At 50.5% G+C, this 27,982-nt stretch overlaps 7 protein-coding genes across 7 annotated transcripts; 5 read left to right on the plus strand and 2 right to left on the minus strand.

Annotated features, from left to right (window-relative positions):
• Nucleotides 1-2,127: 2,127 nt before the first annotated feature.
• CTRU02_203241 (Sodium and chloride-dependent GABA transporter 2) lies at nucleotides 2,128-4,206 on the plus strand (the record flags this gene model as incomplete). The annotated part of the gene is made up of 2 exons (XM_036727322.1): nucleotides 2,128-3,717; nucleotides 3,790-4,206. The coding sequence occupies 2 exons, from the start codon at nucleotides 2,128-2,130 to the stop codon at nucleotides 4,204-4,206; spliced, it is 2,007 nt and encodes a 668-aa protein (XP_036581116.1).
• A 1,655-nt stretch (nucleotides 4,207-5,861) lies between these two features.
• On the plus strand, nucleotides 5,862-7,439 carry CTRU02_203242 (ankyrin repeat protein; the record flags this gene model as incomplete). The annotated part of the gene is made up of 1 exon (XM_036727323.1): nucleotides 5,862-7,439. One exon carries the CDS (start codon nucleotides 5,862-5,864, stop codon nucleotides 7,437-7,439), a length of 1,578 nt encoding a protein of 525 aa, XP_036581117.1.
• A 342-nt stretch (nucleotides 7,440-7,781) lies between these two features.
• On the minus strand, nucleotides 7,782-11,980 carry CTRU02_203243 (glycosylhydrolase family 18-9; the record flags this gene model as incomplete). Its single annotated transcript, XM_070204164.1, has 6 exons — nucleotides 7,782-7,937; nucleotides 8,032-8,631; nucleotides 8,714-10,643; nucleotides 10,714-11,120; nucleotides 11,214-11,342; nucleotides 11,951-11,980. 6 exons carry the CDS (start codon nucleotides 11,978-11,980, stop codon nucleotides 7,782-7,784), a joined length of 3,252 nt encoding a protein of 1,083 aa, XP_070061927.1.
• An 833-nt stretch (nucleotides 11,981-12,813) lies between these two features.
• CTRU02_203244 (uncharacterized protein) lies at nucleotides 12,814-14,366 on the plus strand (the record flags this gene model as incomplete). The annotated part of the gene is made up of 4 exons (XM_036727325.1): nucleotides 12,814-13,267; nucleotides 13,323-13,481; nucleotides 13,541-13,686; nucleotides 13,758-14,366. 4 exons carry the CDS (start codon nucleotides 12,814-12,816, stop codon nucleotides 14,364-14,366), a joined length of 1,368 nt encoding a protein of 455 aa, XP_036581119.1.
• A 941-nt stretch (nucleotides 14,367-15,307) lies between these two features.
• CTRU02_203245 (LysM domain-containing protein) lies at nucleotides 15,308-16,734 on the plus strand (the record flags this gene model as incomplete). The annotated part of the gene is made up of 2 exons (XM_036727326.1): nucleotides 15,308-15,505; nucleotides 15,574-16,734. The coding sequence occupies 2 exons, from the start codon at nucleotides 15,308-15,310 to the stop codon at nucleotides 16,732-16,734; spliced, it is 1,359 nt and encodes a 452-aa protein (XP_036581120.1).
• A 2,744-nt stretch (nucleotides 16,735-19,478) lies between these two features.
• On the plus strand, nucleotides 19,479-20,696 carry CTRU02_203246 (uncharacterized protein; the record flags this gene model as incomplete). The annotated part of the gene is made up of 2 exons (XM_036727327.1): nucleotides 19,479-20,193; nucleotides 20,254-20,696. 2 exons carry the CDS (start codon nucleotides 19,479-19,481, stop codon nucleotides 20,694-20,696), a joined length of 1,158 nt encoding a protein of 385 aa, XP_036581121.1.
• Nucleotides 20,697-21,723: 1,027 nt separating this feature from the next.
• On the minus strand, nucleotides 21,724-23,145 carry CTRU02_203247 (alkaline proteinase; the record flags this gene model as incomplete). The annotated part of the gene is made up of 3 exons (XM_036727328.1): nucleotides 21,724-22,323; nucleotides 22,447-22,785; nucleotides 22,846-23,145. The coding sequence occupies 3 exons, from the start codon at nucleotides 23,143-23,145 to the stop codon at nucleotides 21,724-21,726; spliced, it is 1,239 nt and encodes a 412-aa protein (XP_036581122.1).
• Nucleotides 23,146-27,982: the final 4,837 nt, after the last annotated feature.

Raw genomic sequence — 27,982 nt, forward strand, 5'->3', positions numbered from 1 at the left:
ATTGTCAATGGCTCTTTACACTGCGCAAACCATGGCTAACGACCTCGGCTTCACCCTTACACCGGATTCAATGACAACATTCAAGGACGCTACTTGGCCAATGTTGTTCATGACCTTTCTGGTCTTTGCCGACAATACTTGTTATCCGGTCCGACTTTTGTATCTGGACTGCGTCGCAGCTGATACCCAGACAGTCCCAGACAAATGAGACTTTACAATTCCTTCTTGACCATCCACGGAGATGTTACACGCTTTTCTTTCCTAGCCGTCCCACCTGGGTTTTGTTTGGTATAGTGTTCATACTGAACTTTGTCGACGTTCTACTCATCATCGCACTGGACTTTGACAATCCGGCTGTTACAGACCTTCCAATTGACCCCCCGTATCCTGTCGGCATTATTTCAGGCGGCATCTGCTCGTCATACTAGCATTTCTACGCTGAAGCTCGCGGAATTTAATCTTGCTGTCCAGCTTAGCCTTACTAACAATGATGTGCATAGCTTGTTTTCCCGATTGCTATTAGCGTCCGCGCTTCCAATACGTACGAGGAGCGAGTAATGGGCATCTGGGCGCCTGATTCTTCCGGGCTTGACGAGAATAATGGCGCATCGTACCTTTGGTATCCTGGAAGAGGGCGCACACGACATCCTAACCTGGCGTCGTTAGACGTCCATCAAGTCCATTTCAGCCTTGGCGAATTGAGTTTTCTAGCACGTCCCCTTTATTTTCCGTATCCCAGATCTGTCGCTGATGTCGCCACTTGGGTTCGCCAAGCCCAATCCCTAGGCTCGCGACGGCATGGCCGTCGGCTAGCAAATATTCCCGGCACCCTCCGCGCTCAGGTCGTATCGCTGATCCCATGGCGCAGTAACTAAGATCGAAATCTTGCACACGACGTGGAATATCCATGTGATATTTTTTCTTTTAAACTCACAGACCGTAGCATATCAGCTTCTTGTCAGCTCCGTAGACTTCGGACAGTTCCAATACATATCAGGGTATCATTTGGGTTAGCCGTCGTCAGTCTGGCACGGAACAAGCTAGAACAAGATTCCAGTTTGCTTTTTTTCTTTTTTCACCCAATATTTGGACTTCCAGTGTGCTTGGCGCCAAGGGACTTTGCCGTAAAGCCGTAGTGGATGTTGGATGACCTTGGCATGGTTGGTGTCTTTAGCTAGTCGAGTTGCACGCTCTGAATGATGTCTTGAGGGATCGGCTGACTGTCCCTTGAAGAAGCGAAAGCGCGCGGTTCAAGCGCGCGAAATGGGTTCGTGATTCGAGAAACCTCACAACCTATGGCTTTCTTGGATTCGAGACTTCTGGGGTTGGTGCTGCACTTATCAGCGGTTGACTGAGCCAAACTGTAGCTTCGGGATTCCGAGTGGTAGATAGATGACTGGGAAGCTAAGCTTACGTATGCATAACATCAGATGTGAATGAGGGTACATTAGAAAAGGACGCGCAAGATGTGCCAAGCCAACCCAGCAACAAGTCTGGCGAACCATCTCACATACATGTGGCATTTGCATTACAGAATCCACAGTAAGGCGACGAGAACTAACGCCCCAAGATGATGCACGTCTGTCTCTACCCAATTCTGCTTCCCCAGACTATCGAAAGGGGGGCCTCCTTGGCCAAGCATCCCCCCCTGCCTGGTCCTTGGGGTCTTGTTCGCTTCCTTTCTCTGACAGGCAGTGTGATGAGCCGCTAGCCAATGTAGTGAGAGCGATATCATCACTCTGATGTACCCTACTCATGTTCTGTCGCAGTATGCCTTAAGGCAACGAGTCGATTTCAGCGGCGCCGAGAGAAAACCAAGAATTCGAATTCCAGCCACAGCTTATCACCTTCTTAGATTGGAAGGTGATAAGACACCCGGATCGTTAACAGCGAGAACAAGTACTCATAGCTTGAGGCTGTCATGTCCCAACTACCATAAAACCTCTGCTGTATGTCTGTGTCGTGTGCATATATAAAAGAAAGCCCCACTCGCCGCCTGCGGAGATGATTCCCGTGATTCTCAACACCACACGATTTGTCTTCCTTTCAAGACTCTCTCTTTCAGAGAGCCCAGCAAAACTCATCACACAAAGCAGCGTATAGCTCTCAACTCACGCCCGAGGTCTAATGACGGGTATATTGCGGAAAGTCTTTGACTTTCTCGCCCCCAAGGCGAAGCAAGCAGAGGATGGCCGGGACATGTTCGGGTCTCGTCTGACCTTTATCCTCTGTGCCATGGGTGGTGCTGTCGGTCTCGGCAACCTGCTCCGCTTCCCGTCTATTGCGTATAACAACTACGGCGCCCAGTTTTTCGTTCCGTATCTTATCGCCCTAGTCTTCATCGCATTCCCTGTCCTGGTGTTGGAAATCTCCATCGGATCTGCATACCGTTCGGGTTGCGTCGTCGCGTGGAACCACATCAACAGGCGCACCCGCGGCGTCGGCCTTGCTGTTGTTTTCAATGGGTACTCCGTTGTTACCTATTACATTCCCCTCCTCGCCTGGGTGATGAAATACTTCCGCCTCTCCTTTCACAGCCCCTTGCCTTGGTCGAACCTGGGCCCGGATGACGACTTCTTCATGGATGAAATTGTGCAGTACGTCGGCCCTGTTGGAGGCTCCCTGAACCCCGACGGCTCCGTGGCAGAGTACAGCACATGGCCTGGAACCTCCCTTGTGGGCGAGACAGTAGGCTGGGCATTTTTCACCTGGTTCGTGACCTGGCTCTGCTTGTTCAGGGGCGTCGGCTTGACTGGCCGCGTCATCTACATCACCATGGCCCTTCCGCTCATCATGATCATCATCCTCGTTGGACGCTCCGCCTCGCTACCCAACGCGGGCCGCGGCATCAAACTGTACTTTGGCACTTGGCGCAGCGAAGCCTTGAGTGACCCTCAAATTTGGAACGATGCTTTTGGTCAGATCTTCTTCTCCATCGGTGTCGGCTTCGGCTACTTTACCTCGTGGGCATCGTATTGCTCCCAACACTCAAACACCGTTCAAGATGCGCTCATCATCGCCCTGAGCAACTCCGCCGTGGAAATCATTGGAGCCTTTGCCGTCTTTGGAGTTGTCGGCTTTCTCGGCATGCACCCTGAAACCAGTGGGAGGCTGAGTACTTTCGTGTCTGGTTTCTACACTTATCCCGAGGCTCTCGCTCAGATGCCCGCCTCAAACTTCTTCTCGGTGCTCTTCTTTTTTACCCTCTTTCTCCTAGGTCTCACATCGGCCTTCTCCCTGCTGGAAACTATGACTACACTTATCCTCGACACAACATGGGGATCCCGTATTCCACGATGGGTTGTGGCAACCGTTGTCGCCATCATCTCCTTTCTGATCTCTCTGATCTACTGTACTGAGTTCGGCCTCCAGGCTCTCGATGCCGTCGATACCTACGTTAACGGCGTCGCTCTCTTCTCTGTCGTTTGGTGTGAGGCATTTTGCGCCACCACACTTTACAGGTACAAAGACGCTGTTAGCCAGGTCGGGTGGATTGGTTTCCTGACTTTTAATGTTGGTTTGGTGCTTGCCCAGGCTCTTGGGATTGGCATCGCCTATCCGACCCAAGCTGCTATCGGCGCGGGCGTCGGCTTTGGCATCTTTATCATCGCCGTCGTAGCCAGCGTAATGCTATCAAAGACTCCTTCGATTGCCGCGCCTGGTTTCTTTGGCCGCAACGTTTTCTTGAACCGTATCTGGTGGTGCGGATTCTACTCAGTAAGAACCCTCGAAACCCCCTTGAAAACTCTTTTGAGTGAGAGATGCTAATGAAGCTTAAAAAATTCGCAGGGCTATCAACTCACTCGCGACCTGAACGCCGTTGTTGGCGTTGGCAAGAATTGGGGCATTCCTTTCGTCTGGGCGCCCTGCCTCAAGTTCATCTCAGGACCTATCCTCGCTATCGTCCTTTCCTTTTCTTACTCCGGCTTTCCAGCAAAGATGTACGACCCAGTCTGGACATATGGTTTCAGCATTATGCATCTTGTTTTCCCCATCATGATTGCCGGCTTTCTGGTTCCGTCGTGGTTTGATCTCATTGTTCCCGAAGACAAACGTGACAAAGGAGTACATCCTGTGGCACCTCTGGAAGTCCTCGAACCAACCGATGGCGAGCCGCTGCCTCTGAACGCAGTATCATTCGAGGATGGCATGAATGCCAAAGAACAAAAGGGCATGAATGAAGCGCATCATAGAGACATGGCGTAATTGAGGCCCCAAGTCTTGGGTGCCGTGGCTTTTGAGAGGCTAGTTGTTATACAAGAACTTTCAAGGAGAATGCGACCCCCTCTCGCCGGAATTAATTCATGCGGTGGAAAGGAAACGTAGTAAATTAAACCAAGAGCGGGCCTGATCAATCTCTTAGTAGGGTACCAGCAGAGGACACGCCGACTAAGTTTTCTTTTTTGTCTGTGATTTTCTTGATTTATAAAAAACTAGGCCCACTCATCAAGATAATGCCAATATTGACGAGCTTTGAAATATTAATTAGAATATTCTTTCATGGGCTACCGGGTCTTTGGAGGAGGTGTAAAGTATCGCAGCTCCGATTCCCTTGATCGTGGTGCCGTTCAAGTTCGATAAGCGGTTTTGTCATTGCTATTTGGACAGTTGGTTTGTGTAAGCCTTTCTGAAAATCGCGATCAAGAACAACAATTGCCTCTGATAAGGGCACTTGATCATCGAGTGGCTGCTGGGCCTCCTGTTGACAAAGTTCCGCTTCTGTAGCCGGGTGCTGTTCCCAAATATCCCGTCAAGAACCCTTCACTGCACCTCTACCGTCACAATAGGATTGAGCTGAACAAACCCTCCTCGATTCTTTCATATACCATCCTCGAATTTGCATGGGCCGAGACAGCCTGGTGACCGCTATAGACCAGGTGTAGCCGATTGACAACGTGTGGACAAACCGCACAAGAAAGTTCACGGCAATCAGAGCAGTCTTCCCATCCGCCGTCTATAGCATAAGCGGACCTAGAACAACTACAACACAACTTCGGCTTCTTTTCTTTCTTCTTTTCTTCTTCTCGTCCTTAGATGAAACAAGAATTTCCTCTGGGGACAGCCTCTTCCGCTACAGCCTCCACAATCCCCGTTTAAAAGTAATAACAAAGATGTTGATCCGATTGCCTTGGGTTCCTCTAGAGCTTCTACTGTTGCTTCAACCACAGGTTCTATATAACTGCCTGTTGTTCAGCCGAAAGTTTGCACCTCGGACCTCCAGCCAACTGACCCTTATGGTCGAGCTTCTACAGCCGCCTCCCGAGTTTTATCCCGTTGTTAATCTTCTTGAGCGATTACCATTACGGGAACAGCCAGTCTCTTGGTCGGGTTCCGGCAACGCCCAGGCTCTGCAACTGGCTGGGGTTCAGCTAGAGTTTCCACATGTGATTCCATCTCGACTCAGTAATGAGGCCGCTTAACAGTACGTATGTATACCTAGTAGGTATTGACGAAAGATTGCGTAGTCATATACCCACATAATGTAGTCTGCACCTTGGTATCTAGGACTTTAGTTACCTTATGGCTAGTGAAGTTGTGGCACAGAACGCTCAGAAATAGCTGCCTAACTAGTGGGGCTGTAGGGGCTGGCAAGGCCCCACGGTGGACGGCTGACCCAGTGTGGCGGGCGGCCCGCCAGCAGAAGTACCCTTAGTGATAATCAACTGCTTGCTGCCCTCGGTTCTTGGTTTAGGTAAGGTACCTACTAAAGCGAGCACTGGTTTAGGGGATCAACGTCTATGCACGTCACTTTACGGACTACCTACCGCCATTAATTCATCTATTTCTTCTAGCAACCTTGGACAGAAATCACCACTTCAACACCATCCCACAAACTTCCTCTCACCGACAACTTCAACACAATGAGTGCATCAACACCTCAAATGCCACACTTTTTCGAAGTGGTGCAATCTTACCTCAAAAACGGAGATAGGGATTACTTGGCGCAGGTTTTACAACATTGGAGTCCTGCAATCGACCCAAGCCACCACATCGGCGAGGCCCTACACGAAGCCATATTTCGAAATGACGAGACTGCAGTTCGGATGATACTTGATGCTGGCGGAGACCCAAAGGTGCAGCAGACGGGTGATCCCGGTTTTACACCACTCTTGGTTGCTTCGCAGTATGGTAGACTCGAGATCGCCAGTCTGTTTTGGCGACTAGTCGGTCCCGACGCACGCTTCTACCCCAGCAAAAGACCCAATCTCTCCTGTCTTCAGGTGGCTGCTCGAAATGGCCACGTGGAATTGGTAGCCTACTTCCTCGATGTATGGAACGGCTGGACTGACGACGAGAAACGCCGGGCGTTATCTGACGCTTCGTCGTCATGGTGTGATGATGTTGTGGCCTTGTTGTTAGCCAAGGTTGATTACGCTCCTGATGTCGTCCAAGGCGCTCTTGAAGCGGTGGTTAGACGGAAGTTGATTCTGCCTGAGGATCCTAGGAAGCCATCTCCTAAAGACGAGGACTACGTGTATCAACAGCGCATAGTTCATCGACTCATCGATGCTGGTGCCAACCCAGACATAACGAACGGTCGTCTATCCAACCAGCCTCTAATCCACACGGCCTCCCTATCAGTCGGTTGCATTGGCGCCATGAGAGGGCTTTTGGAGAAGGGAGGAAATGCCAATGCTCAAGACTCTCACGGCCGGAGCGCCCTTCAGTGTCTGGTAAGCAGACCGCCCATTTCGACTGACGCGGTACGGGTCCTTTTGCAGCACGGCGCATCGCTCGAGATGACGGGCGAAGCTGGAGAGACACTATTGCACCGCGTCGCACAAAACGGTACCATTGAGCAGTTAAATCTGTGTGTCTCGTACTCTGACGATCCAGACACCGCCATTCGGTCGGTAACCCAGCATGGCGAATCACTTCTTCATTACGCCGCGGCCGGAGGGCGAGAAGACGTAGTCGACTTCCTGCTTACTAGTGGTTTGGACGTCAATTCCGCCACCAGCAACGGCTGGACGCCATTGCTCTGCGCTCTATCCCGGACAAATACGAAGAGGGAACAGAGTTTGTACCGCCTGGCAAACACCCTCCTTCAAAGGGGCGCCAATGCCCAAGTCGTGACGGCCGAAGGATGGACCCCGCTTCACGCATTGGCAACGTGGCCTACCCCTTTCTCAGCCCAGGACCAAGAGGCTAGGAAAGCGGCTGCCCCGCCACTTGTTCAAGAGCTCATCTCGCGTGGCGCGCCCGTTGATACTGAATCGATAGTTATCCAGAGGCCATCTCTTGGCCCAAACCAGCTACTGGATGCGTGGGGGTTCCGCATGCAGAAGTTCGTTGAGGACCTCGCCATATCTACACAGGATCAGGACGGCATGAGCACCGATACCACACCGCTAATGTGGGCAATGCGAAGCAATGCGATGGATATCTTTGAGCTGATCAGGGCGCATCTGGACTCAACCAGTGGTGGAGGCAACTAGCTAGTGAAGACGTAACACCAGAATCTCCGTGAAAGAAGTATATACTCATAGCACTTTAGAAGCGAATCTACTTTCAAACCAGGAATTACGCAGTTGGAATGAATCATCGAGGCACGGAAGAGCTTTGTCAACCAAATGAGAGCAACGGCTGCTTTGAAGAAGCCTGGAAGTAGCAATATGTGCATTATTCGTGCGACAGTTACCCAGTATCTACTACCACACCATAAACTATTATTCTCGTTCAATTACTAAAACGACAACTAAGGTCTCAACCCCACGGCCGAAGTTGTTCAGTTATCAACAAAATTCGTAGCATTGCAGCCTACTCCAAACTTGCAATACTCAGGGTTCCCGTATACCAAAGAAGAAACCAGCCGCTTGGATCAGGAAGTTGACGGCGTACATTTCCTGGCCCCATGCTGGATGCGGTACTCCTCTCCACTGGACTCTCCCCGGGATGGCGGGATCGATATCTCCATTGGGCATTGTTGCGAAGCCCTGTGGAAGCTCAGCGTCAGCAAAAGTCAAGGAAACAGTAAACGGTCGAGGCCCGCAAGCATAGTAAACAAATGAACTTCAGATCGTCACTTACACTCAATAGGAGCTCCAGCGCGCGGGAGCCCATGTAGCCGTCATTAAACAGCCGCTGGCCCCAACGTTGGAATCGGTCCAAGAAGACATTGTCCGTTTCTGTCCCGGTGCCGGTGGGGAGTTGAACGGCGGCTCCGGGGTACCACACGGCATCGTCCTCTTCACAGGTGAAACCATCTCGACTGTTCCGTTCTCCGTCCGTATTCTCCACTCGCCATGCCGTATCGCCCCGGACGTTGGACTCGTAACCGTGGAAGACCTGGACCGATCGGACCCCGACGTGGGTGCGCCCGTTGATGGTCCTCAGCCACTGCGTTCCCTCGTCAATGTGCATGTGGAACACGACCCAGCGGTCTTCAGGGCCGCCATTCGCCATGTAGGGATCTCGGTACATGTCGTTACCTCCGGCCACGCCGGGAGTCCGTCCGATCCAGTAAGCCAGCTCGAGCATTGGGCCATTCTGGTTCGGGAGGTTCTGCCAGCGCGCATAGTGCAGGCTCAGGTCGCCATCCAAAATGCCGCCCAGGATGAGGGAAATGTCGGGGGTGCCGTTCTCATCGTTGGGCAACCACCAAACCCATCGTTTAGCAACGGCGGAAGGCTAAATAATGACACATACGAAGTCAGCCGAGTGTCAAAATAAGTCATGTGAGGGACAAGACGATCAAATCATCTTCACTTACATGGCGGGGGATCTCCGACAATGCGTTCTCATCGCGTTTGCTCGTAGTTGGTAGCCAGCAAAACAGCTCAGACGCCCGCGCGCCCCGTCTAAGTCCCGGGCCGGCAGCCTTGGGGTTGAGGAAAACATATTGCATGAAAGCGTTGGGGTCGAGGTCAGGGTTGCGTTTGTAGTGCTCCCGGAGCTTCTCCGCTGTGATATCCTCATCGAAGGCTCCGGCAAAGATTTCATCGTAAACAGGTTGCAAAGACCCAATCAAATCTTCTGACTTGGTGAGCAGAATGACGGCAAACTCGATCATCCTCACATAACGATCCATCTCGCAGTTCGTGGCTCTGCCTTGCAAGGTCCGGGCCTGAGAGGCCTCGAACTCGAGAGAACGTTTCACGTTGGTGAACATGTCGCCCAGTTTCGGGCGCAGAATCGTGGCCGGGCACGTCGGGTTCTCCATGTACTTCTCGAGGAGCAGCTGGAACTCCTTGTTCTGCTTTCCTCCAAAGGGATCGTCGTCACCGCGGGGAACGATGGGCTTGGGAGGCTCGCAGCAGTACGCCCTGGCACCGCCAAAGCAGCCGTTGTCGGCATACATGCCGCCAACCTCGGTGGCCAGCTTGATTTGGCCGCTGGGGCAGCTGTCCTCGCAGATGAACTCCTGTTCGAACCTGGGCGGGCTCCCCTTCTTGTGCCAATCGCACTTGGAAAACGCCGCCGGCTTGGGTTCCTGACAGCAATAGTGCTTCGTCCCGGATATACACGGCTGCTCGCCTCCAGCTGCCAGCTTTGACGAGAAGATCTTGTTCGGGTAGTCGCTGGGACAATCCTGGTTGCACGTCGGCGCCTCTCCAACCCACTTGCACGACCCGTAGGCGGAGGTGGAAGCTTCGCTGGTGCAGCACGCGGCCTGGTGCGAGAAGTTGCAGCCAACGCGCAACGAGCCGACCTTGACCTCGCCCTCATTGCACCCGGGCTTGCAAACACCGCTGTTCCTGTGGCCGCGCCATTGACAGGTGGGCATCGGCTGGTCGGAAGGGCAGCACAACTTGTCCATGCCGCCGGCGAGACAGTTCTCGCTGTTGAGCATGATCTCCTTGTGGCCTTCGCGCTGCACCGTCTTGAAGCCGGCCGGACAGTCCTGGTAACAGCCCGACCACCGGCACAGCTCGGCGACCTTGGGCGGCTCTTGTGTTGAGGGCAGGGCGGGAACGAACTTTGGCGGGTCCATTTGTTTGCGGCCGACTGCGGACGTGAGGGCCTTGATGTTGGTTCCGTCCTTGTCGTCCTGGCTCATGGCCCAGACCATGACTCCCGGGATACACTGGCCGCGTATTACGTTTGCTTTAAGCCTCCACGTGGCCAAGTCGTCGAAAGTCGTCCACTGGTCGCCCCATGTCACGGATTTGACGGCGGCATCGCGATGAAGCGTGGGCGTGAGTTTTTGCTTGCTAACAATGTCCGCAATCTCGGGGTGTAGCAGCACACCGGTCGTGCCCGAGCACTCGCCCGCGTTTCCACCGGAGCTTACAACGCAACCGGGAGTGTTGCAGCCTGCATTTTGGAGCGTGAAGCTTCGGCTGTAAAAGGACATTCCAAAGGTGACCTTCTCGGGCTTGATGTCGTTGCGCCAAAGCAGGTCAAGCGCGTCTTGGATCTCCGTCATGTTGGTGTGGGAGTTGGCGTAGGGGCCGGTCCACTTGTTGTCAATGTCCCAGGACCCGTGAATGTCGTAGCTCATGATGTTGAACCAGTCGACGTGCTTTTCGAGGTTCTTGATATCAAAGTGTTGCAGGTACCAAAAGCTGGATGGGAGCGTGAGTGACACGGCCTTCTTTTGGTCACCCCCACGCATCCTTTCAGCGAGCGTCTTCATGAAGGTCACGAAGTTCTTGAAGTCTGCGCCTTTACCGAAACGGTCTTCAGCAACTGGATATTCCCTGTTTCATCAACATCGGTCAGCACTCTTTCGCTGTCATGCTAAGAAGAAGGTCCTTGAAGTTAACTTACCAATCAACGTCGATACCGTCAAAGTCGTACTTGTTCATCATCTTGATCAGAGAGTCGATGAAACTTTTAGTGGCAGAAGTTGAAGCAGCCATGTCACTAAAGGTGGTCTGCGTCGGACCGGGATCGTTAAAGGCCCATCCGCCCACCGCAATCCAGATCTTGATGTCTGGCTGGATGAGCTTGATGGCGTTAATCCGCTGCATGAACTGCGCTGTCTTAGAATCGCCGGCCTGTATCTCAAAGGTTTTTGGGTCGATTGTGGCGAAGGAAAAGATGATGTCGGTGTAGTATCCAAATGGAACCTCCTCAGGCAGCATGCCGTAGCAGGGGCGGTTCGTTGTAGACCAAGCCTCGTAGTAGCCAATCACACGAGTGATGGGAGTATCGCCGACGTTGCATGATGGCCGCTAAAAGACAAACAAACAGTTGTCAGTAAGGCGTTCCCATTTTCGTGCTGGGGGTTTGTCAAGAGACCATCAGCGGATGTGATATATACTAACCTTGACAGTTTTGTCACCGCAGAAGTCCTTCGTCGTGCCACAGAATCCAAACTTGCTGCAGCAGACATTGAGAGGGCATGTCTCAGCCTTGCTCCATTTTGAACTGTCCCATCCTGGGTTGCAGTCGGCCTTGAAGTCGCAAGTACTTAGACACCCGGTACTAAGTCAACAACAAATTAGTTTTGTCCCCAATAGTCACACATGACATTGTCTTCTTGCCAGTGTTTTCCGGCTGTTGCTATCACTCACCCGCAGAAGTCAGGTCCAGTGCCACAATATCCGGACTTGGAACAGCATCCGATGGGACAAAGTTGCGTCGCGCTACATTCTGGGCCTTGCTGAAGAGACAGTTGTAAAAGAGAGACAAAAGAAAAAAGAAATAGTAAGAATTTGGCCATAATGAGGGAGCCAAGAAAGAACGACAGAAGTGTCAGTAATGGATAAAGCTCAAAATGCGGCTGGCCTGCGTTGCGCAACAACACGGCTTTAGATGTTTATTCTGAAGTGGGCATTCTAGCTTGGTGGACTCTTCATGACATTAGGAGACTCTCATTCAGAAATCAGGGACGACTGCCAAGAGCTGCCAAGCCATAAGCCTATAGTAGCCTGGCGTCTAGATTCTGCTCGCTTCATGATTGCCCCTTTCAGGGCCATATGCAGGTACAAATCACTCTGTCAAGGATAGTAAGTTGGCAAGTAGAGGCTCCGAAAGCCTTGTTGGATTTACCATGGCTCACATGCAACTCGAAATCACCCTGAGCGGACATGGTTTGAAGCTTGGCCCGAGTAAGCCCTAGGCCTACCACGCTTTAACTTGTGAGGTTCTTACGGCATTTGGTTGGCAATTCGGCATTTTCTCCGTCTTAAATTGGATTCTATCCTAGGGGTGTGCAGTAGTAGTTACAATATCACAAGATAACTAGGCATGGATACCGATCCTAGTGTGCAAAGCACCATGTCAGCGATTTGCGGAGCTGAGTACAACGTTGAATCAGGCTTAATTCTTACGGCCCCTGTTGATATCCACCGTTAGCGCGGCCCGGACCGGTCTAAATGGGATAGCCAATTAGCATGCAGACAAACCCGGACCAGGTCCACTTCTACCGGCCGACTTCCGCCACCCGCACGGCACATAATTACAGAATCCAAGAGATCCAGGCTACCAAACATCTTTTGCATCGGCCTTGGTTACGTCGCCAAGCAGGCACATTTCTCGGTTTCATCGAGGCTTCCGAACCGACCTGCTGCATCCGGACTTCCCTATAATCGCTGAATCCTTCTCAGCTAGATTGCAGTAGTTTCATTTGCCAAGAGCGGCGCGATGGCACTTCATTAGCTTCGAAGGCGCACTAACTGGCATGTGTATGGAATGACAGGCATGAAAAGTTCGTTAATATTGTCGCTGCAACGGATACTAGATCGAGTGGGGTCCAACAGCAGTGTCTGGTGGTATCATCCGCCAGGTCCTCTTCCTGTATGAACAGTAGATGTTTGCTTTGGCTGTGATCAAAGTTGGAGGTTACTGATTTTCTCGTCTCTCATTTTTTTCCATTCCAGTCTCTATCACCACAGTCACTCCTTTGAATCTCAGTGGGACATCATGTCTTCGTTGAACTTACGTCTCCTCGCGAGCGCCCTCTTCGCGTCATCTTTCGGTTCCTTTATCGTCGAAGCCAGAGTTCCTCCAGTTGAGTTACTCTCGCCCAGACAGACTGCCACTGGTTTCCAGCTCGCCGCCCAAGGAACGTTCGCCGGCTTTGGACTCGCCTCCGCTTGCGAACAAGTCCTCTATCAAACCATCAACTGTGACTCCTATGTCCGCAACCTCGGGCAGAAGGTTTACCATGGATCGCCTGGGGATAAGGCTTTCACCGACAACATTTGCTCTGCAACCTGTGGGACGGCTTTGTCCACGGCCCGCAGACGAATTGTAGGGTCTTGCGCCTCGACTCCTGAGCTGTTCCAAGGCTATCCGGTGCTTTCCCTGATTGACTCAATCACTTCTGGGTGGAATGAGACATGCTTGAAGGACACCGACGGTGCATACTGCAATGGTGAGTGCGAAGAATGTTTCATGCTGGAGCTTTCGCTGATATGACATGCCACCAGCCAAAATTGAAGCCTTTGAGGATGTCGACGAACTCGCCGACATGCCTCAAGCCCAAGTTTGCTCTTTCTGCTTCGGCGAAAAGCTTAGGCTCATGCAGAGGTCGCCTTATTCGGCGTACGACAGCTTACACGCTGAAAGGCTCCTGTATATCAACGAGAGTAAGTGTTTCACACATAAAGCTCACCAGTTCACTGGTCGCTGACCTAGAGACTGCCAGATTGCGGAGGGGCGACAACGCCGACGGAACCTCAGCTGCCTGTCATAACTCCTAACGGCACTGAGCCAGACTCCTGTGTTACAGGCGTCAAGTATACCGTTCAGGCTGACGACACGTGTAACAGCATTGCGAAGGCGAAATCTATCGTAAGTGAACTTTGGGCGCTCGACACGCGGTTGCAAGGAGTAAGATCATGCTAACCGGGGGTTTCCTGCAGTCTGCCGCGACTCTTTATTACATTAACCCATCCCTACGCGACTGCGAAAATCCTGAGACCGGCTTGGAGCTCTGCATGCCTCTTACTTGCGAGGCCACGTACGAGGTACAAGAAAAGGATGACTGCGTAGTCATTGGCGTAGACCAGGCGACCTCATGGCAGAACATCATCAAGTGGAACTCTGGTTTGGACGACCGTTGCTCCAACGTTTGGTCTTCCCCTTCCTCGCCGCCATACTGGGGCAACGTCATTTGCGTCAGCGCTCCCGGTGGTGTTCCTAACGGTAGCGCCGGCAACGGCGACGGCACTGATGTTGGCAATGGAAACGTGGGAGGACCTGGTGGTTCTGGTGACGGTTACGCCGACACTGTGGTTAAGCCTCCCTCTACAGGCACTGTTGCTCAGGGCACAACGGAACTGTGTGGTTCCTATGTCCAGGTCGAGGAGGGTGCGACCTGTTCGACAATCATCGCTGGTAATGCCGTGCCTATCAATCTTTTTTTGAAGGCGAACCCATCGTTGCGCAACGCAGAGAGATGCTCACAGTATCTTCGCGTTGGCTTGTGGTACTGTCTCCTTCCCGTCCGGGGCTTTGACGAAGCTCTTTGACGAAGACCTTGGACCCAAGCCTCGCATACTTTATTATAAGGAGAGTCATGCCATTGGGATGTTCCATCTGTCGGCTTTCTGATGGACTTTGAGTGTTCAAACAATAGTAGTTCAGTGTACTTTCCGCCACGCTCATTAGCTATCCACTTTACTTCTATGTACTTGTCTAATAACATCGTTCTTGGTCTGAATCCTGTTGAAAGCCTTCTGTGCGCTCAGTGATGGAAATGCCCGCCGTAACAATTCTGTGATGTTGACTGCTGCGCACATAACTCCACCTGGTTCATCATAACTGCTCCTTTGCCCCTCTGCTATCCTGCTATGAGCTCCACACGTTGGGGGCTGGCATGCGGCTAGCCCACTGCGCGATATTCTACGAGTTGCAGAAATCCTTCCACTCAACGCCTCTCCCGCTAGCTTCATGTGTACATCCCTGTTTCTTGGCGAGAAGAGCCTAGTGCAACCGAGATAAATCCCCATACCCCTGCTTGAAAGATCTGGCTTGGCGGCACTAGTTGTGCCTCGAAGTTGCAGGTCAGCCTTCAGGGGACCACGGTTGCCGCCAGTTTAAGCATGCTGGGCGTGAGATCAGGTGAGCTATCGATACCAAGAGTCCTAAGTACAACGGTGCCGGAGGAAAACGCAGATTCCCAGCCAAGGCAGCAGAAAACACGGAGATTGCGATCCTGTAGCTTCAGGCGTTGAACAAGGTTCGGCGAAGTCTTACAGAAATCCTTTTCGCCACCCGTGCAAGGGTATCCGACATCCGATGGATTTCCACGACTTGGAACTTGGCTTCAAAACGATTCAACTCATTTGAGTGAAGTTGTGTATTAATATCTCAGCTTCGCCTCCCCTAACTGTCCTTTTACCATCAGCGCGACAAGCAGTCCAGATCTTCGAGCCTGCAGCACAGAGAAGAGCTACTCCTTTCGTTCAAGATGAAGGTTACACTCCAGTCCGCTCTTCTCGCGCAGTTCCTGTGCCTTGGCGCCGCTCAGTTTACTGAGCCTCCGCCATCCACAGCAGACCCGAGTACGATCAAGGACTGTACCTGGTGGTTCGTCGCCGGCGCTTCTGATACCTGCGACAGAGTAACAGCCACATACGGCATTACCCAGGCGCAGCTCGTTCGATACGTGAGTTCCCTCTTCGACGACCCCTACAATTGTTGCACATCCACTTACACTCGGCCTGCCTCTACTAGAACCCCATTCTGTCTTCATCCTGTACCTTCATCACCGGAAACTCGTACTGTATCGAGCAGAACTGGGGTGCGGAGCCTGAACCTGAGCCCCAGCCTCCCACGGGGGCTCCTGGTTCGCCTACGACGCTCACAACCACCACCAGAGCAGCCACCACAACCACCGCCCCCGGCAATGGTATTGCTACTCCGCAGCCTATCCAACCTGGCATGGTGACCAACTGCAACAAGTTTTACTGGGTTGATCAGGGTGTCAGCTGCAGTCAGGTCCTCAGCTCCCAGCAGATCTCTCTCGCTGATTTCGCCAAATGGAATCCCGCTGTTGGTATTGAATGCACTGGTATGTGGGCTGAAGTCAATGTTTGCGTCGGTGTCATCGGAGGCTCTGCACCAACAACCACTTCGAAACCATTGACCACTACTACCACAGCCGCGGGTAACGGTGTTCAGACGCCCCAGCCCACCCAACCTGGAATGGTGACCAACTGTAACAAGTTCCACTGGATTGCTCAGGGAGTCAGCTGTAGCCAGGTCATCAGCTACCAGAAGATCAGCCTCGCTGACTTCGTCAAGTGGAATCCCACTGTTGGCAACGACTGTAGTGGCATGTGGGCGGAAGTCAACGTCTGTGTCGGCGTTATCGGAGGTTCTGCCCCTTCAACCACAACTAAGCCGCCAGTTACAACTACAGCGCCGGCGGGAAATGGTGTCCAGACGCCCCAGCCCACCCAACCTGGAATGGTGACCAACTGTAACAAGTTCCACTGGATCGCCCAGGGAGTCAACTGCAACCAGGTCATCAGCTACCAGAAGATCAGCCTTGCTGACTTTGTCAAGTGGAATCCCACTGTTGGCAACGACTGCACCGGCATGTGGGCTAACGTCAACGTCTGTGTTGGTGTGATCGGAGGAAGTACACCTACAACTACGACCAAGCCAACCACTACCACAACTGCTGGCAACGGCGTCCAGACACCCCAGCCTACGCAGCCTGGAATGGTCACAAACTGCAAGAAATTCCATTACGTATCCGAGGGTAACACTTGTGGTCAAATCATCAGCTACCAGAAGATCACTCTCGCGAACTTCGTCAAGTGGAACACAGGCGTCGGTTCAAGCTGTCAGAACATGTGGGCCAAGACTTACGTGTGTGTTGGCGTTTAAGCGGCGGTCGCCTCTACCTGGATATGCCATTGCTGTATATATTAATTCTTAAAACATACTTACTTCGTCACTTGGTGCCACTGAGTGCTGGGTTTGCGGATGGATGAAGTCGGGAGGAACTGGACGACAATGTTGATCCTGTGTCAATCAACTTGATAGTAAACATCAGCTCTTACCTCAAGTTAATATTTTAAATATTAATAATAGATATTAACCACTACCTTGAATCAACATTCTAAACATTCATTATTCTATGATATTTGCGCCTAACTAAACGTATGAAGGATTTAGTCATTTCTTTTGAAATGTTCTAAAGAAATTTATAATACCTTGTCTTATGAATTCAAATATTCATAGAAGTAGTTGATTCTAGCATAAATACATAACCTCAACGACTTCCGAGAGTATTTGAACTTATTACTACCGCATTATACATCATAGCTTTTGATGGACTTGAAGAAGGACCTGAACTTACACCCTCAGGAGCACTTAGTCCACCTCCACCTAAAAGTCTGCCTGGCCCATGTAGACCTGTTCTACGATTGCTGTCGTCCTCGTATGTACTATCCGAGTTTTCCGTTTTTGGAAGACCATTTGTAGTGGAAGGACCTTCATCCTCTGCTTTTGAGCGACTTCATCTTGTTCAACTTTTGAATCTAAAAATTCGGCTTCTTACTCCTCTTTATCACACGCCGCTCCGTCACCGAATGAATTGAATTGGAGCGAGTCAAGGCTTTGAATATCGCACAGAAGGACTGCGAATTTCTTCATATCCCTGGTGTTGGGCATTGCCATAGATACACAAACTCAGTTGCTATACGGCGACAGGAGGCTTTTTTTCCGATGGCTTCTCTATTGAAAGCAGTGCTTCTACGGGAGGCAAACGAGAGGCAAAGGTCATATGTCCAGAAAGGTTCCCCGTCTTACTCTGCAGCGTTGGGATTGGATGAAACCAGAGATCATGAACTACAAACGTACTAGTATATGCATGCATCAAAAGCACAGATGGTTTAGTGGTAGATTTATCCATTGCCATCAAGCAGCGTTGGGGAGCTAGGGGTTTAATTCCCCTTGGTGTATTTCATTTGCATTCTGAAACTTTGGGACCTACTTTACATGCCTACCTTTACTAGCCCTATTATTAGTGTTTTTAGGAAGTGGATGATTACTTTTTATAAGTAGTAAGCTGAATGTCATGAGAAATAGTATGCTAGACGCATGGTGTTATGTTAGGTTTACACTTATATCGATGTTTTATCAACTGTGGAATAGTCGGAAATCAGTCGCATATTCTTTAGTAATACTAAATTGCTCAAAGTCATACTAGGTAGGTCTATACTTTGCATACTATAGGTAAGGCCTGCTATGGCCTGCTCTGGCGCTTGTGGCTTTCGGCGGCTATTAGAGGCAATATGAATTTGGTGCAGTCTAAACATAACGAGTATTTGACGAACCAAGCAACTAAAATTGCATTGCCCAAGCTATAACGAGGCTGCTTATTCTTTAGAATACATAAAAGAATTTAGATACGGAGTTTGTTGGGCAATAATGAAAGCCAGGACGTCATTCCGAAGCCTAGATGTCTAAGACGGCTTGGAATATCTGAGCAGTGACACTGGTTCACCTCGGTGCTAGATAGACCAAATGCTCTTTAGGAGCCTGTACATGAGTTGAATATTTGTCCAATTATTAGTTCAACCCATACTAGATAATCATCGCGTGCTTTAAGTACCTTTGAAGCTATACTTACTTCGAAAGGTTTGAGCCATGGGAGAGCCTTTTGGAGTAAAGTACTCCTGGCATCAATCGAGAAGTCTCTTATTATGATATAAAAACATGTCTTTAAGTCACTCATCATGGGCATCATATGTTTGCTCTCTTATTGACAGACACTTATCTTGAGTTCACATTAGATTACCATTCGCTGATGTTGCCTTTTAGGTCACTCTGAAACTATGTCTGGCCGATTTATAGTCGCGGAAGTGAAATTTTCATAAATCATAGATCCGAGCCTACTAGTAGTTTCTACAACTGCGTTGTGAAACAAATATGATGACAGTGTGCTTTGACACTTCATGCTCAATTGAAGAATATGTACTTTGGTTACAAAAACCATGTGGTTTCGCACAGAAAGGTCAATATTTCTACGTAGAATCAATAGTGTTGTATTGAAGATTTGTAGTCATCGAGTAGCGGTTTCGAAATGTCACCTCAAGTTGGAAAAATGACCGCAAAGAGGTAACATGCTGATTAATTTTACTATTTCTCACTCAAGTCAAAGCAATTCTCGTTTTGATTCTGTTGACTCTAGAAGAAACTGTTATTGGGGGCAATAGAATTACCAACCTTACAATATTGGAGCGGGACTGGAATGTGGCCGAGCCCTCCAAACACCTACCACACATATTTTTTCATTCACTAACGGGGCATTTATGAGCTTCCTATTTCGAACAGCATTACTAATCGGCGTGAAATGAGATTAAGGGGCCTCTTTGTTGTGTTGGTGCTGTTGGAACTCCCTACCCTTGTTTCCTGTTGGTCCTGTCGCCCTTCCGTGAAAACAAATCCCCCTCACTTTGCCGCCCGGTCGTCCCCGCGCTTTCCATCCTCACTTCCTTCTTGTGTCTTACCAAGGCCAATATTTCATAACGTTCCCTTGCCTAAGCTACCTAAAGCCCCTCGCTTTAACTGAGGACTGTCTTCAATCTATACATTGGCCTGTCAACGACGAGATTGCAATCAAGATGACAGGAAAAACGACTTCGATGCCAATTCTGGGTAGCAAATCTACTAATGGCGACGATGAGTCGGCCATCCTGAGAAATCTCGATCGAATAGAGGTGAAAGGCATAGGAACATGTTTACCAGTAATGTTCGATGAACTGGGAGATTTACACCTTCACGCCGGCGCAAACTACGACGGGAAGCCCTCAACTTTTATCGTCTGTTCTAGGACCCTTGCACGGGCATCTCCAGTCTTCAAGAAAATGTTATTTGGAAATTTCGCAGAGTCTCGGGCTTCTCATGCTGACAAGACTGATTGGACGGTTGAGCTACCTGACGATAAGCCAGATCCGCTAAAGTGCCTTCTACATATAATGCATGGAAGCTTCAAAAATGTTCCACGCACGGCATCCTCTTTCGATCTTTTCGAGACCATTGTCCTTGCGGATAAGTACGACTGCATCGATATCTTCCGCCCATGGGCCAGTACCTGGTCCAACATACCTGAAAGCGACAGCAATGACGGTTATCTGCTGTACATCGGATGGGAGCTTGGCGACCTCGCCCTTGTCAAGCGTATGGCTCTAAAAATTGCCAATGAGTGTACTGTTTCTTTGGACGGAAAGATACTATATGACTTCTCGGTGAGCTCCCGCATATTTACTGGGAGAAGAGTTGTGATCAAGAAGGATCTCTACGAGGCCCTGGGTGAGTGCCTTCCGACGAGTATCATAGGTGAGTATCAGTTCCATACCAATTGATCTACTGTGCTTGTTTTAACGCTTTTCGATGCAGATCAGATTGTAGAACTTCGCAACAAGTTGATTGATACCGAAATGAAGCCGTATCACACCATCTATGAGTCTCTCAAACTGTGGGCTCGTTGCAAGCATGGCGCAGTCACTTTTCCTGAAGATGTCCATACCGACTGCGACCTCTTACTTCTAGGCTCCCTCGTCAAGGGCTTTTTCAACATACGAATTGAACTTGGATCAGTGAATCCGTCCGCATCCTACAAAGGAAGTGCCAAGGAGCTACGGAAACATTTGGACAAGTTACAGCTTTCTGTTGGAGGACGATCGAAATTATTTGTCCATGAGAGTTGCGAGAAGAGAGTAGAAACTGACAGGGCCAATGGTTGTTTCGCAGCGGACGCTTTGAGAATCCAAGGGATTCAAATCAGTCAAGATCACAGATCACGTATTTTAGGACAAGGGAAGAAAACTGGATTAGTCTAGGCAACTTTTCCTAGGCTACATGAGACTGGAGTAATCCAGCCGGTTTTGCATAGATTTCATTCATCATACAATGGAAAGTACATAATCAAGAATAGAAGTTTATTTCTTTGACAAGTAAACGGAGTAAGATGCTTTCAACTTGACGATGCACGCATGAAGGGGTGATATAAGGTAGTACGAGAAACGATTGGAATGATAACAAACTAGAAAATGCCCATCTGTCACGAAATACGACAAGTAACTGCTATCCGGGAAGGTTTTCTTGCTGAGCGCATTCTCTTAGTCATCCAATCATGCTACCTGAGCGGTTGCCGTCTTGATGAGCTGAACATTGGTTAGCAGTTCAAAGGTCCGTTGTCAAGCCCGCCCATCGTCCTCTTCCAAGTTGGTACAAGCCTGCTGTTTCTACGCAGAGCAAAACTGCCAACATGGATTTTTATGTCTAGATCTCTTATCATTCGACGTACTTTCAACCCGATTCCAAGGGGTTACTCCTACATTTTAACTCTTGCTTGCTGACGGTTAAAACCTTCAGGCCGATCAAATGATTCACAGCGTTTCATTGGGCATTTAAAACAGCCGGAGTCACCCGTTAGCAGTGCACTTGGCTACGTTCAAAAATTCAAGGGTCCAATATAATGCTTCTAGTACATCCACTGCTACATGTTCGCATTGTTGCAGTCATTTCACTTGAAACAGTCGCGACCTCATATGGTCCTTGCAAGAGCAAGCTCCTTAACTTCTAAAGACACAAGTCTCAATAGGAATAATCGTCGAATCACCAGCAAACATTCAGGTCATTTTTGAGCGTTAAATCCTCCAAAGAGGGTATATTTAGCTACTCCAAGTTTTATCTTTGAGTCATATCCATCATCATCATCCTCAACCCCTCCACAACCCATCTAAATCAACATCTACGGAGAAGGAAATGTCGCGAGAACTGCGTCTCGCATCCGTAAAGCAAGCAACCAAATGCTGCATATCCTCCTCTTAATACTGTTTAGGCAATCCGCTGAGATGAGCGAATTTAGGCGCCGTTGCCGTTGTAGGAAACCAGGTTGGGGCTTCCACGGAGGGTGCCGGTGATGCGGCCGGAGGTGCCGAGGGCCTTGATGCGGTTGGTGACGGCAGCGGGGGTGGAGAGACCCTCGAGAGCCTGGAGGTAGACGGCCAGACCAGCAAGGTGGGGGGCAGCCATGGAGGTACCGCTGAGGGAGGCGGTGGCGGAGTTGCCGCCGATGTAGGCGGAGAGGATGGAGACACCGGGTCCGAAGATGTCGACGCCAGCACCGTAGTTGGTGAAGGAGGCAGGGCGCCAGGCGGAGTCGATGGCGGCGACGGTCAGGGCGTTGGGGGCGTTGGCGGGGGACTGGCTGGAGACGGGGAGGGGGTTGCCGAAGTCGTCACCGTTGCCGGCGGCAACGACGGAGAGGACGCCCTGGGTGTAGGCGGCCTGGATGGCGTTGGTCCAGGTGGTGGAGGCGGGGCCACCGAGGGACAGGTTGACGACGGAGCGGCCGGCACGGGACTTGGAGACGATGTCGTTCACAGCCCAGTTGAAGCCGGAAAGGATGGAAGAGGTGGTACCCTCACGGCCCTGGAAGACCTTGACGGAGATGATGTTGGTCTAGACAGCCAGAGTTAGTTGATATGCTTCGAAAGAGAGACTGGAGGATGTCTCCTCAGACGGCGGCAACGGGTGGTGAACCCGGCTGACCGAATGGTGGACTTTGAGGCTCTTTCAACTCACCTGCTTGGCAACACCGTAGGTGGAGCCACCGATGGTGCCGGCAACGTGGGTACCGTGGCCGAGAGTGTCGGTGTGGGCGCCGGAGAAGACGTTGTGGCCGAGAGTGACACGGTTGCCGAACTGGGAGTGGGTGGCAATGACGCCAGAGTCGACGACGTAGGCGTAGGTGTTGGCACCAGCAGAGGTGTCGTAGATGTACTGGGTGGAACCAGAGGTCTTGTGGGAGATGGTACCGAGACCCCAGGGAGCACCGGACTGGGTGGTCAGGGCACGCTTGGGGTTGACCTCATCGACGGTGTAGGAGAGGTACATGTAGTAGTCAGGCTCAACAAGAGCGACCTGTTGGGATTTTGTTAGCTGTGTTGTTCTCGTGAGCAGATTTTTGGGAAGACGGCGTACCTCGGGGCTGGCCTTGATCTCCTCAATGGTAGCCTCGTCGAACTCGCCAGAGTAGGCGTTCCAATTGCTGATGTTGAACTTCTCCTCAACACCGGCGGTGTCACGCTTGGTGAGAGAGCGGCGGTGGACGTCGGAGACCCAGTTCAAGTGGGACTCGAGGTTGGCGGCAGCGTCCTCCTTGAGGGTGACGATGTATTTGCCGGGGACAGCCTTGGGCTCGTCGCGCTTGACAGCGGGAGCACCGAGGACGACCGGGAGCAGAGCTCCGACGGCCAGGACGAGGCGGCGAAGGTTGGCCATTGTGTACCGATGAAGAAACCTTGGAGGGAGTAGATCAGGAGACGACAGAGCTTGAAGGATGAAGCTGAGGAACAAAAGCCTGATGGGAAGGCGAGGAAAGCGTCCATCTTTATACACGAACTCGCACGATGTCCCGTACGATATTAGATGTTGTCAGTTCGTCCTCTCATTGCGCCTATCGGGATAGCATCTTGCGTGATGGTCTGCCAAGCGTTTGTCATTCAGCTTGGTGTTTTCAAGCTTCCTAAAACGTCTCTAGACCCAGGCGCCTCAAGCAAGGAAAGTTGTGGACGTGATGGGAAGCACGCGAGAACGAGTAGGTCTGGATGTGGGAACACTCACCTTCCATAAGCTAATGAGTTGAGAGGGCTACCCGCAATGACAAGGAGTTTGAGCAAATTCCCGGTGACCACCACCCACTCCTAGGAAAGCCCCGGCTGGTAATCTAAGGTTTGGGTTCTTTTGATGGCATACGGGTACCAGCTCCGGGGCCGAAAGGCCAAGCGGGACAGCTACCGGGAGTTGACTCAAAAGCTATCTTTCCTTTTTGTTCGAATACCAGTGACAAACAACCATTGGTAGTCCCACTGAAAATGTTCCGCATTCGGAGAGACGGTCGCGAGGGTTAAGGGTATGGGGGTTATTGCTTTGCCATGGAATGGGACATTTCAAGATGCCCGATTCATGATTCGTTGCCACTGTTGCTTGGCTGGGTTTGGATTCCCGGATTCTACTAGACTATAGCCCGTTAGACGTTACCTTAGTGGAGGAGCCTTAATAACCCAACTTATGCTTAAAGTGGAAGGTCGCGTAGGGCATTGGTTGGATCCGATACAGGCAAAGCCAGCATTTAATTAATGTAACTTGAACCCACACCGCCCTAACCGTTTCCCGCCTGCCGTTTCCGTAAATGATGTCCGAGACGATGGCGGGTTGAATAAACTACAGATGGAGGCGGGAGATCCCCGTACGGGCCAATTGCCGACCAAAGCTCATACTGTCATCCTTCTACTGGAGAAAGGGGTGGGTGGTCCCGATTTGTCCTGGTGCCGGAGGCGCAGGGACTACAGGGATGAGTGAGACCTTGGGCTTGGGGTCTCTGGGAAGCCAGATACAGGCAAAACACTGGAACAGGCACAAATGATGGCGTTGATGAAGGGGCAGGTGATGGCGATCGGTGAATGGTCCGGACCAACTTGGGTAGGCAAAAACATATATTTGATGCGCGTAAGCGCTTATGCATTGGGGGATTGCATCCAAAAGGCTTGACGGCTTCTATGTTGGGACGATTTGACAGATGAAGGTGTTGACTAAATGTCATTTGTGATTATCTTGTCTACGTAGTACAAGGTATTCTACAAGCTGGTTGGAGGTGCATAACATCACGACCGCCACGGTTCTCTTTTGGAGTTGACGTCTTACGCAGCCATCAAGGTCACCCATTCAAGTCCAGGGCGCATTCATACCATGTTAGCCGTTCTAATCGAGCTTCCTTAATCGTCCATCAAGCCAGCGTTACGTGTGCATTCTATCGCACGTCAGACCTGGCCTTATTCCCGTGCTCAGTCGTGGAGTGCAGCCCATTGGCTTTTCGCCACCACGGCAGTGGCTGCTACCATGCAGGCCGTCAATCAATGTGTGCTTGAGATGATGCCATGAAGTCCTTGGGCCGCTTGGGCCAACAAGACTGCCAGTAACTGCCAGTGACGCAAACTACCTTGCAGAGATGGTCGACATGTTGTGGGGTTTCGCCAAGGCACCACGAGGGCAAGCTCAGAATGTCTTGGTCAACTGCCGTCAAGCGACAGAGGGGCCAAAGTACGCGAAGCCGAGGAATAGAACCTTTGGACAGGGGGCGGAGGAACTTGGGTGGACATTGAGAGGAATCCTACATGACCGGCGGGCTCCGAGGCCGACCGACCGGTCGCGTGACTCGCGTAACGTAACCATTTTACACAACGTAAACTCCGACTTGAAAAAATGGTCATGGTTTATCAGCTGGCTTCTGCTTTACACGTACTGAGCCGCACCATCTTCCTCCTTCTCGTGGGGAAGATTCAAGGTTGGAAATCCTACTGCGCCGGGCCGGTAGCGAGCCGCCGATGTCGCGGCAGTCAAATAAGGTAGGTCATGTCAGGGCGTAAGGTCAAAAGCAAGGGGGGAGCGACAAAAGGGACAGCCTACTACCGGGGGGCCGCCGCATTCACGCCTTTCGGAGGAATGGGTAAGGTGGATAAGCGCCCTTCGGCAGACCGGGCAACGGATCACAGTAAAGAGTCTGGGGGCCGAAACGACGGCATAGTAGGAATTAGGAAGGAGATTAAACAACCCCTGGTGCGCCGCGCTCCTTTTGAGGGATTGCAGTAGAGGAACTGTGCGCCCACTTTGTGCTGACAGGGTCAGTCGAGGATGAGGCGGCTGGACGTCATTGCGCAATCCTATTCCCCTGTGAGCGTCTGCTTGGTTTTGTTATTGTTTTTCCACTTATCGGCGGGGACGTGAATGCCATCGATTTTAAGTCCTGCCTTTTTGAAATATGCACTCAGCTACTTTTGCTTCTTAGGGACCCCCCTCGAGGAGCAGAAGCTACCTAGTTGACATGTGAATGACTCCAAGATCCAGTTTGCCAAGATGATGAATCTGTGGGGCAGATAGGGAGCTGATCCCGCCTTGGCAACAAGAAGGGGAAACTCCGCGATGAACTCCGACAAACTCAGTCTTTTGAGTTGGTGATACAGATACATTAGGTGTTCGTTTTGACAATGAGGCTCTGTGAGGATTTTATTCCAAGCAACCGATAAAGTTGGTGGTATTTGGGGGGTTACAGCACTTTGTTAGGATCTGGGGATGCATTCTCAACCCTAGTCAGCTTGCTGGTGCATTAATGAAGTAGATCGGACCGAGCTGCGAGTCCATTGCGACGGTGACTGCTTCCTGACGTTCGATTGGAGGGGCAAATTCAGTTATCTGCTGTGTCCCTGGGGTAGCCGCATTACTTTCAAGAGCCGCGCAGATCCAAAGTGGCCGCTTATCACTGACCAGCTGGTTGGCAACGTCGCCCGAATACCGTGACAAGGTAGATGTTTCCGAGCTTTTGGTTGGCTTAGCTGATGATAGTGGCCTTATCAGCTGCGAATATATCAAAGACTTCCCAGAGAGGATGAATGCACGGCTGCTGGGGTGTTTTGGTTGCCCTTCGCAAACCCATTGAAGGACAAATCATGAATATCAAAATAGCTGGGAAGTACGAGACTGGGCACATTCGGGAGAAAGTAAAGCGAGATTGAGGATGAAGCAGACAATATTATATGTAAATTTCGGGTTCAAGTGCGTAGTCCCGCGGTCTGGATAATTAAAGTCGCTAGGGGAATATGTATAAAATGAGATTCATTATTGTTAGACTACCTTAGCAACTACTGACTCCCCCGCGTACTATGGATATCAGCCCTACACCGTAATAAACTCAAACATGAAGCTGAATAGTAACCAATTATCCGGAAAATGCTGCATTTCTCTCTCACATATAGTAAGGACTTTCACGCTGGGACATGAAGTGCTGGTGGCTGATCTCGACTGAATCATGGTACCCATTCGCGGTGCCTGTGGCCCAGTTGGAATGATTGCATACCTGCTGGATTGAGGTGAGCGTTGTTTGACTAAAGTTGTTTTGTGGCGGGTTCCGAGCAATGCGACTGGACATATTCATGTATCGATCAGACTGTCTCATTGCTTCGGTAGAATTATATTTGTCCACCGTTACAAAACTAGACGAAAAGCCGTGGGAATCCGAGGTCTCCGGTCGGGTGGAGGCTGGATATGAAAGCTGAGTCGGAACCCGAGAACTGTTTTGGGGTTGAGCCGTGACTGTAGTATGCGCAGAGGATGCCGAGAAATAGTGATGTGTAGCACTTGTTGTCGATTGCTCCTGTTTCCTGCTTATCCGTGCGTTATTTCTGTGAGACTTTAATGGCCTATCTTGACGTGTTCTTTTCTCGGCTAGAAAAGAGGTAAGCCATTTTCCATCACAACGGTCCGTCATCAAAAACATATGTGGAAGGTCATAAGGTACTTACAATCCGGTGGGCATAGATGCACGGATCGTGACTCGACGGTGTACATTTTCGTTGTAGACTGTGACGAAGCTTGATAAAGATGATTTTGAGTGCTTCGTGTCATTTCACTCTAGGCGTTGGTTTTCTTTTTGAAAGAAAAAGAAAAGAGATAAAGCTTTACAATGAGTTTGATGCGAGATTTTACCTCTATTTAAACTCATTGAATCGTCTATCAAAGTTTACCAAAGTCGCATTTGGATGGTTTACCCTCAGGCTAGAGGTGGCGTTGATATACTTCCTTTCTTCCATGTTGAATCTTATTCAATGTTGAAAACGCCAAGGATTCATTGTTAATATACCTAGCTAATTAGAAGGCTTTCCGAGAATAACATTTTTCCACCCAACCACTTCGTGGGAAATTCTTTGGGACGATTATTCAAGGCTTTTTCTTGGTTTCTTCACTCCATTGAACTCTTTGAATAGGTAATGAGGTCGCGCTGACTAAGGTAGACTTCAGCTACAAATACCACCAAGGTCGTCACATCTAAATGCTTGACAGCCTGTTGGCGCTTGAGCATAGTTGGCACCAAGGTGTCTCTGATGCGATTTTCCCTTACAAAATCCATCTCTTCGAATCCAAGGGTTTTCTTAACTCATACGAATCTTTGGGTGACCTTTCATAATGGTCTAGAGACTTGTTACCAACTTCGATTTAAAGAGCGAATGGTCGCAATGCTGAAGGTCGCTTCCTTTGACAAGAGATTCTACTATTAGTACCAGAGGCT

This window comes from Colletotrichum truncatum, assembly GCF_014235925.2.
Source record: "Colletotrichum truncatum strain CMES1059 chromosome Unknown Contig_0002, whole genome shotgun sequence".
NCBI classification, from domain to species: domain Eukaryota; kingdom Fungi; phylum Ascomycota; class Sordariomycetes; order Glomerellales; family Glomerellaceae; genus Colletotrichum; species Colletotrichum truncatum.